Source organism: Notechis scutatus, chromosome 8, assembly GCF_049901735.1.
Source record: "Notechis scutatus isolate UNSWTSFEM ecotype Mainland chromosome 8, rNotScu1.2, whole genome shotgun sequence".
NCBI classification, from domain to species: domain Eukaryota; kingdom Metazoa; phylum Chordata; class Lepidosauria; order Squamata; family Elapidae; genus Notechis; species Notechis scutatus.
Window position 1 is genome coordinate 3,573,994 of NC_142016.1, and position 10,099 is coordinate 3,584,092.

Genomic DNA, 10,099 nt, shown 5'->3' on the forward strand with positions numbered 1-10,099 from the left:
TAGTTCAATATGTCCGGATGTTCAGAGTGTCCAGATGCTTGTAGATTCTGGGAAGACCTTCAGATGCCACCAGTCTACATTGAGAGCCAATGGTTTCTGATATCCCTGCATGTGTTTTGACAAGATGGGATTTGTGGCTTATTTTTTAGGGGCTTGTTTTTGTACTATCAATAACACAAGCTGCAGAGTTATCCGTTCTGGAGATTTGATAAAACTTTGAACATGGGAACTAGTGCCCCCATTTGCTCTCTCTCTTTCCATGCCGCTTCCTTTTCCTTCAGTGCTATATGCTAGATTAAGCCTGAATGCTGCTATTAATTTATGGACGTTGACAATTCTGACCCATCCTTCACTTCCAGACCTTATGCTCTTAGAACAGTTGGTTGCATCTGCACGAGAAGTTTGTAGTTTGTGTTTTGTGCGTGGATCAGAAAATAACAAATTTAACAGTGTGAGGGATAGAGGCACTACCTGACTAAATTTTGTGGCATTGCCTTTAAAGTGTATCACTCTTTACCTTTACTTAAGTAGTTCAAGACATCATGGGCTATTCCTGTGCTACATCTCAAGTGAAGCTAAGAGAAAGTGACTGACCAAGGATGCCTAATGGCTGAGTGGAATTCTGATTTCCTGCTTTTTAATCTATTCCTACTTCCTTACACGGGCCGCTTTCTCGATTGAGATACAAGTAGACCCTGGGTTCCTTTGACAGCATGGTAATCCCCTGGTTTGGATGAGAGGACTCTTGGGATATGTTTTGGATTGGTAATATTTTAACTTTAGTTGCTTAATAATACTATCAGCTAAAATAAAGAATGTAATTCAGTTAAAACGTTACACAAATCATACTGTGCCATTCCTTGTTGGAAATGAAATAAATTTGAACTAATTTAAATTAATGGACTTGATTAAACACAAGGCTATTTTAAAGATACTGTATTCAATTGTTCTTGTTGGTCAAGAAGTAATTAATTCAGGTATGCAGTTCCTACTAAGTTAGGCTGGAGGCTTCAACACATTATCCTTCTCCATTGACTAAATTGGTTTCAAAGACTTCTGACGTCTGGAAGGATTAGTCTCTCTCCTATTTGTACTGTTTCTTCATTTGCAGAACTGGAACAAAAATAGTCCTTTCTCTTTTCCAGTGACAAAAACTCCGGTGAATGTCCCGTTTATCTCTAGCCAAGCCTTTTCTTTAGCCTTCTGGTTCTGCACATTCTTTTCCATTTCTAATATTCCATTACCCAAAGCCATTTGATTTTAATTGCCTTTCCTTTAAATCTCCAAATTGGCTTGCTGTTCATTCCAGATTATACTATGCAACCTTGTCCTTCTCTTCAAAGATCTTCATTATCCTTCTTTTTCATATCTTGATGCTTTCCTGTCTGCAACTTTCATTCCTTCATCAATTGAAAGTCATCTCTCTTGGGGACTTCATCCTTTCTCCATTACTTCATTGCATCTTGGAACTCCTGAAGCCATTTTGTTCCCACTAGCTCCCTACTCAAAACTAATTTTTCCTGGAATCCTACTCTTGGTGTAATTCAACCTAAACACATCCCTGTTTACTTTTGCATCCATTTCCCCTCCTATGTCATATCTTGAGTTGTAACACTGGGACAAATCTGCCTGCCCAGCGAGAGAAAGCTCTGTTATTGGCTGCAGAGGCCTTTCTTGAAGGGCCTCTGACAAAGAAACAGGGGCTGGGGATGACGTGCGCAAGCCACGGTGAGCAGCTGCAGAAGTGGGTCGGCAAGGCAGGTGTTGGGATGTGCGACGTCTGGCTGCAACTATGTGAAGGTAAGCAGCTCAATCTGCCCCCTATCCCCACCTTTGCTTGATTTTTACCCATGTGCCTCGCTCCACCCCATGCAACCAGGTGGAACAGAGTGGGTGTGGTCTTAACTAGGGCTTATTGGGGGGGTAGGGCCTATATTGGGTACCCTTCTTAAAAAATCAAGCTGGGGCTTACTTTCAGAGTAGATCGTATTTTCGGGAAAACACGGTGTATATAAATAAAATAGGTAGGTAGGTAGATACTGTGTTTCTCCAAAAAGACGAGCCACTTTGAAAAGAAGCCGCATCACATTTTTGAGCGCATGCGATCAAATTAAGCGTCACCCACAAAATTAGCCCTAATTACGACCTCAGGGTGCAGGGGGGTTGGACGAGGCACACAGGTAAAAAAAAAAGCTAGGGTGGGGATGGGGATGGTGGAGCTGCCCTACTTACAGCCAGCTGCCTGCAATTTGGCAGATCGAATCCACCAGGCACAAGGTTGACAGCCTTCCATCCTTCTGAGGTGGGTAAAATGAGGACCCAGATTGTTGGGAGCAAGAGGGCTGACTCTATAAACCACTTAAAACACTGTGAGCGGTGTACAAGTCTAAGTGCTATTGCTATTACCAGACCTGCCTCGCCTTCTGCAGCCGCTTGCTGCCACTTGCACGCATCACCTTGGCCTCTGTTTTGCCTTCAGATGCCTTCCGGAAAGCCCTCTATTATTGACTGCAGACATATAAACTCTGTGTGTGCATGCGTGATTAAACTCCACTCATATTTAATACTTTTTTGTTTCTGGGATATAAAAACAAATTTAGTAAGCAATACTAGACCACATCCAAATTTCCTGGGGCCTCATGTTACATAGGTATGAATTAGGAGTCCGATTGTTTCCTCTTCCCAGCGTGTGTGCCTCGTGCCTCCTGTTCTAAGTTGTTCCCATTAATTTGCAAATGGGATTTGATGGAAGCCTTGAAGATATGGGGGTGTTGACTTTGTTCTGCCTGCTTGGAAGAAAGTTGGTGCCATTCCCCCTTTTCTTCAGCCTTAGATGGACTTCACATTTATTTGTTTATGTCCAGCCATTATTATTTTATAAATAAGACAGTGAAAACACATACAGTCTATCACAGAAGTGAGTACACCCCCCTCACATTTTGTAAATATTTAAGTATATCTTTTCATGTGACAACACTGAAGAAATGACCCTTGACTATAATGTAAAGTAGTAAGTATACAGCTTGTACAACAGTGTAAATGTGCTGTCCCCTCAAAATAACGCAACACACAGCCATTAATGTCTAAACCCCTGGCAACAAAGTGAGTACACCCCTATGTCATAATGTCCACATGGGGCCCAAAGTGCCAATATTTTGTTTGGCCACCATTATTTCCCAGCGTTGCCTTAACCCTCTTGGGCATAGAGTTCACAAGAGCTTCACAGGTTGCCACTGAAGTCCTCTTCCACTCCTCCACGATGACATCATGGAGCTGGTGGATGTTGGAGACCTTGCGCACCTTCACCTTCTGTTTCAGGATGCCCCACAGATGCTCAATAGGGTTTAGGTCTGGAGATATGCTTAGCCAATCCATCACCTTTACCCCTCAGCTTCTTTAGCAAGGCAGTGGTCATTTTGGAGGTGTGTTTGGGGTCGTTATCATGTTGGAATATTGCCCTGGGGCCCAGTCTTGGAAGGGAGGGGATCATGCTCTGCTTCAGTATGTTGGCATTCATGGTTCCCTCAGTGAACTGTAGCTCCCCAGTGCCGGAAGCACTCAGGCAGCCCCAGACCATGCCATTCCCACCACCCTGCTTGATTGCAGGTAAGACACACTTGTCTTTGTACTCCCCACCTGGTTGCTGCCACACACGCTTGACACCATCTGAACCAAATAAGTTTATCTTGGTCTCATCGGACCACAGGATATGGTTCCAGAAATCCATGTCCTTAAGTCTGCTTGTCTGCAGCAAACCGTTTGCAGGCTTTCTTGTGCATCATCTTTAGAAGAGGCTCCCTTCTGGGACGACAGCCCTGCAGACCAATTTGATGCAGCATGCTGCATATGGCCTGAGCACTGACAGGCTGACCCCTACCCCTTCAACCTCTGCAGCAATGCTGGCAGCACTCATATGTCTATTATGCTCATATGTCTATTTCCCAAAGCCAATCTCTGGTTTGATGCTGAGCATGGGCACTCAACTTCTTTGGTCGATCATGGTGAGGCCTGTTCGGAGTAGAACCTGTCCTGTTAAACCGCTGTATGGTCTTGGCCACCGTGCTGCAGCTCAGTTTCAGGATCTTGGCAATTTTCTTATAGCCAAGGCCATCTTTATGAAGAGCAACAATTCATTTTTTAAGATCCTCGGAGAGTTAATTTCCACGAGGTGCCATGTTGAACTTCAGTGACCAGTATGATAGAGTGAGAGCGATAACACCTATTAATGGCTGCATATTGCATCATTTTGAGGGGACAGCACATTTACACTGTTACACAAGCTGTATATTCACTACTTTACATTGTAGCCAAGTGTCATTTCTTCAGTGTTGTCACATGAAAAGATATATTTAAATATTTACAAAATGTGAGGCCATATACTCACTTCTGTGGTACACTATAATACTCATTCCTCCTCTTATTTTTCCCATGACAACAATGCTCTGAAATGAATTGGGATGAAGTCACCCAGCAGGATTTTATGCCTTAAGCCAGACTAGAAGTCACTGTCTTCTGGTGTTTCAAAGGTGCTTTTTCAAAAGGCAACTGGACTTTGTTTTTTCCATTTCACTTCTCATTCAAGAAACTTATTCAGTTCTGAGTGGATAGTGATGGCAGGGGATGGAAGTATATATATTCCTTTAGTCAGAGCGTTTGCAGCGTGACAGCACACAGAGACTTAAACATTTAACAGTGGTTTATATACAACAGTTATACACAGACATATATGTGGTAGGCAAATACCTTCTTAACTCTACACGGAGAAACTCTGCACTGGATACAGGACACAAGGAGAGAGAACACGCCCTCTAATGGCTGCCTTAATAGCTGCCTTTATATAAACACCTCTTAAAGGGGTAGAACCCATCCCCAGTCTTAAAGGGAAATACCCATGCTATGCTGCTTCATTCTTGGAGTATATTGTATTTATTATATTCTCGAACCTGGTTCCTAGGTTCATATTATAGATTTGCTGTATCATACATTTCCAATTTAGATTATCAAATGCCTTCTGGGCATCCAGAAAAACAAGGGCCACTTGTTTCTCCGGATGTGCTTCATAATATTCCAAAATGTCTAATACTATCCTTAAGTTATTCCTGATATATCTGGATGGCAAAAAACCGTTTTGATCCGAATGGATGTATTGATTCAATAATCTCTTCAATCTATTTGCTATTATGGTCGTAAATATTTTATAATATTTTATATATGCTGGTTCATTCTTATTACATCAGTTTAATCAGCTCCACTGCTGGTTGGCTCTTAAATCCCAAGACCTTAATACCTTTTCAATCATCTGGTCATTAGCACTCTCTCGAAGAGCTGTTAAGACCACTTGGGGGGCTATCTCTGCCCTCTGAGTCACCTGAATCAGAGTGCAAATGGATATGGAATCTTCTTGGAACTGCTGAAAGTTCAGTTGTCTTCTGAAAACAGCACCTTTGAGACAACCATGTTCCGATGACTGAGAATCTCTGTAGACATTTCTTCTGATGATTGGCCCATTCAGATAGCTTTCATGCCTAAAGTGAGACTAGAACCCATTGTCTCCTGGTGATTGGCCCAAAGTCACCCAGACAGCTTTCATGTCTAAGACTGGACTAGAACTTGTGAGCTCCCAGTTTCTTGCCAGGTGTCTTTACCATCAGACCAAACTGGATATTCCTCTTCTTCTGTTTCCAAGGACTGGCCATTTGATGATGGAGCCCCGCCCCCTGGTGAAATTGTGGAGGACTGGCTCAACCTGTTGAAAACCAAATTCCGTGAGGAGCCAGGCTGCTGTGTTGCTGTGCACTGTGTGGCAGGATTGGGAAGGTAAGCATTGCCTTACATTAGAACAGGAAAACTAACTAATACTGTTTTGTGTGGGGGGCGGGTGCTGAAGGGGGTGGGATAGAGTAAAAAGGTAAATTGAATGAGGCTGTGCTTAGCTTAGCAAGGTTGAGATTTATTTGTGTGGTTTGTAACACTGTTTCGGGCTTATTGTGGTTTTGACAGGAAATATTCTTGCCTACTTATGTCAGATATACTGTTAAAACTTACTTATCCCTTTGTCAGATACCACTGGATGAATGTGGCCCAGTCTCTTTTGAGGGTTAGGGTTAGAGTGAAGGCAGCTGTCTGTCAATAGGCATATGTTTGTCTGCAGAAAGGTGACTAGTCAACTCCTTAAATTTCTGCCTTACCTCTGAGCAACTGCACATAAAATAAATAGTAAACTAACCTATTTGTACAGCAATATGCCTCTTCCAAAGAGATTTTTCCCTTAGAAGTGTTCTGGGTTCTGGTGAGGCACACATACATTGTTTTTCCTTCATTAAGCTAATCTTTAACCATGTAAAGTCTTTCAGTTTCCAATTTATTCTTTCAAAACAATCATCTTTAGGACATTATAAAGCATGAGAATCAATCTGCCAGTGCTAAAGTATAGACCTCTGACATTCCTCAGAGGGACACAGATAATTCTTAGGGTTTTGCTTGAAAATAATTTAGCTTAGTTTAGCTACACCTCTAAATAATCTGTCTCCTCTCAGTAGGTGCCCCTGTGTGTGCATGGTTGCTAGAGGTGTAACAGTGTTTCAAACATGAAACAAGGCTGGTCTGAGGTTCTTGTGGGTATCTGGGGCTTAAAACACTCTAGAATTTTCAGAAGAGTCCGACTGTTTCAAACTTGAAATATCTATTTTCATCTTGAAACATTCTGAAGAGTGCTAATATACGCAGTAGTCTGCATTAGTGTGTTGAGCCTCGGGCTGTTGGTGGAGGATTGTCTGATTTGGTGTTAGACTTCCTTTTTATGCTAATGGCATGTGATATCGCCATCTTAAGATATCAATATCTTAACCGATAATACCTTTCTGAGTGCTTAGTAATACAAAGGATGGATTGGTTAAGCCCAGAGTGCCTACAACTGTTAGCAGAGATAACCCAAGTGGCCTCAACAGTGCTCCGAGAGAGTGCTAATGACCAGATGACTGAAAGGGAATCTATATACTTCCATCCCCTGCCACCTCTGTCCACTCAGAATTGAAGTTTCTTGGATGAGAAGTGAAATGGAAAAAACAAAGTCCAGTTGCCTTTTGAATGAGTGTGTCAGCTCATTAAAAATTGTTCCTAATTACCAAAGGTATCTTTATTTTCTTACCCATGTCTCATTTATTTGTAACGAGCTGTTTTAGCAAAATGTACAAACCATAGTTATATCACTTCTGTTTGGCACCCAGAAAACCACTGACTTGGACTTGAATCGAGATCAGAACAGGTGTTGTTGCTTCAAGGCAAAAACTGTCTTGGCCCAATGGCTATGCTAATTGGATTTATTTCTGAATGTTTATTGGACCAATTTTAAATCTGTCTTAATATTTCATATCCTTCCAGAGCTCCAGTTCTGGTTGCCCTTGCACTCATTGAATGTGGAATGAAGTATGAGGACGCTGTGCAGTTTATAAGACAGTGAGTGGGGTTGATCTTCTGGGGTATTCTGTCTCCTCCTGCCTTGCTTTCTGTTTAAGTTTTTGTCTTGAGGAAGTTTCTGTCGCAGTGGTTGAAGTAATTATTTCTGATTTTGTGCAGAGGCAGCTGTGAAAAAAACTTAGTTCAGACTTCTTCCCAGCTGATGAGTAGAAAACAAGGATTTGTGCTTGAGATTTCTGCTGGTACTAGAGAATGTCCCCTTAAAGGACATACAAGCTTTGGCAAAAGAGCACCTTAATGCTGACTTCTTGTCTTGAATCCTTGGGATTTTGACCAGCTCCTTTGGAATACTTGGCCAATACAACCAGTCTGGATGGGAGAGTTTCCCTGCTTAAGATTTTTGGTCCAGGCGATAATGGTACATTTTCCAGAGAAACCTAAGTTGTCTGTGCAGAAAGTGCCCTTTAGGACAGGGGTCGCCAACCTTTTGGACCTCAGGGACCACCAAACTCATAATTTTAAATCCCACGGACCAGGGACCCTGGGAAAATAAAAAATAAAAAAAAAGTCTGCAGGAAAATTCCCCACCCCATTTTCCTACCAATCAATCATTTTTTTGGGTGGGTGGGGTGGGGTGGAAATCGCAGGATACCGTCTCCAGCTCCATTCTCGGGGGAGAAACTTTTGGCTTCATGCAAGGAAAGCAGCAGCAGCAGAAGTCCTCCTTTCTCTCCCCCAAACTCTGCCAGAAATGAGTCTTTGCCGGCGCAGCCTCTTGGAGCAGGAGGCCTTGCAGGGTCCCCAAGACTCATTTCTGGCAGAGTTTGGGGGAGAGAAAGAAAGACTTTTGCTGCTTTCCTTGTGTGCAGCCAAAAGCAGAAGAAAAAAGCGGAAAGCAGCAGCCAGGCCAGGCGAGTGGGGCGAGTTCCCCCTCTCCTCCCTTTCCCCCCCCTCCACTCACTACCTCCTGTTTGCAATGCAAGCAACGCAAGCTTTGTATTCCCATGCGCCATGTGGGCAGCGCAGCCTTGGGTTCCCGCCCAGCCTGGATTAATTGCTTTGGGGGTGAGATTTCTCTGTGGGCCACCAAAATTTTCTCACAGACCACCAGTGGTCCCCAGCCCACTGGTTGGTGACCACTGCTTTAGGAGGTAATTCCTACAGCATTTAACTGAAGAAAAAGGCTGCTGCTAGCAAAGGTAGCCTGGTTTTCTCTTAATATGCCACATGTTCTTAATTTAAGCATTTATCTCACCAATCCAGCTTGCTTGTAAAATATTTTTTTAATTGCATCTTTCCTCTAAGACGTTTGGCAAATGAGGCTCCCCCAAAACATCCCATTTTATCCTAAAACTACTGATTTAGATTTGGCTTATGGACTCTTCTCTTTCTCCTTGCAAAAGAAGAAATTTGTTTATTAAATGTATATGCTACCTGCCTCAAGTGACTCTCCGTGTGGTTTGCAATAATATAAAAGCATGATATAAAAGCATTACAAATAAGTTTAGCAAATAGATAAATGGTTAAGACCGAGAGAGTGGAAAGCACAGGAGGGATAGACATTTGTCTCTAACTCCATCAGCCACCTCCAGCAACATGCATCCCCAGCAGGACCACAAGCTTTAAGGCTCCTTTGGAAGGGTGGAAGTGGATCTCGGTTTTGGGGACAAGATGTTCCAGAGGTTCTTCTCCTTGACTTCACTAGCCGAAATTCCTCACTGGCAGGATCTCCAGGTGGCCTCTTCTGCTGGAGGAAGTGGAGCAGACCAAAGCCATTAGGGTGAGGGGGTTCCCCAGATAACCTGGCCCAATGCCATGAAGGGCTTTAAAGGTGGTAACTGACACTTTGAACCTGGAAGCAAACTGGCAATCAATGCAGCCGCATTGCTGGGTCTCCCCTGTTGTTGAATTAATGCAGGTAGCAATCAACTAAATTGCAGGCTTAATACAGTCTGTGGATCCACTTGCCCTTGTGTGCACACATGCCAATAACTTCCTTTGTCTTGTGTCTTGCTGTCATTGGGATAATAGAGTGGAAGGGGCTGAATACAAAGCAGTTTTCAATTGTCCACACTTGGGGCTATTCTGTTTTAGTCATGGACTCAGCAATTATATACTAATGCCTGGGATCTCTTGTATTTCAGGAAGAGGAGAGGAGCCTTCAATTCTAAACAGCTGCTCTATCTTGAGAAATACCGGCCGAAGATGAGGTTACGCTTGAGAGATGCCAATGGGCACTGCATTGTGCAGTAAGCCAAGTCCCTTTGTGACGTCTTTGGCGCTATCATGGCTGTCTTTCTGGACTTGTGGAATGTGGAATTGTAATTCTTGCATTGAGCGACATCCTGGCCATCGTGGAGTCAGGGCTCCTCTGCCTTTCTCCTAATGATAATGATTGTGATAAAAAATAAAATTAAAACAAAACATTTCAGTGCAGGATTGTCTTCTCATGTTACAGTCTGATCATCTGCCAAGCGATGGGAGTTTCCTTACTTTTCTGTATTTTTAACCTTTATTGGTGGAAGAAAACCAAATTGATTTTATGTTTTGAGGAACACCGGAGTATGTGCAGAAAATTTGTAATGGTGGAGTAGGATGGGGAGCCCTAATGAGGCCCTAGCCTGAATTTATTATTATTTTTATAGTTTTAGAAGTGGTTTCTCTTTCATTTTGTTGAAACCTG

The 10,099-nt window shown here is 42.9% G+C and overlaps 1 protein-coding gene across 7 annotated transcripts in view; it reads left to right on the plus strand.

The window, feature by feature from the left end:
* Positions 1–9,842, plus strand: part of PTP4A2 (protein tyrosine phosphatase 4A2) — a 65,829-nt gene extending 55,987 nt beyond the window's left edge. For all 7 annotated transcript variants that reach the window (XM_087970501.1, XM_087970502.1, XM_026673691.2 and 4 more), the window contains 3 exons: positions 5,687–5,817; positions 7,381–7,455; positions 9,561–9,842. In XM_087970501.1, coding sequence (XP_087826627.1) covers positions 5,687–5,817; positions 7,381–7,455; positions 9,561–9,669 — 315 coding nt within the window. In that variant the 3' untranslated portion in view covers positions 9,670–9,842. The remainder of the gene's footprint in view (positions 1–5,686; positions 5,818–7,380; positions 7,456–9,560) is intronic.
* Positions 9,843–10,099: the final 257 nt, after the last annotated feature.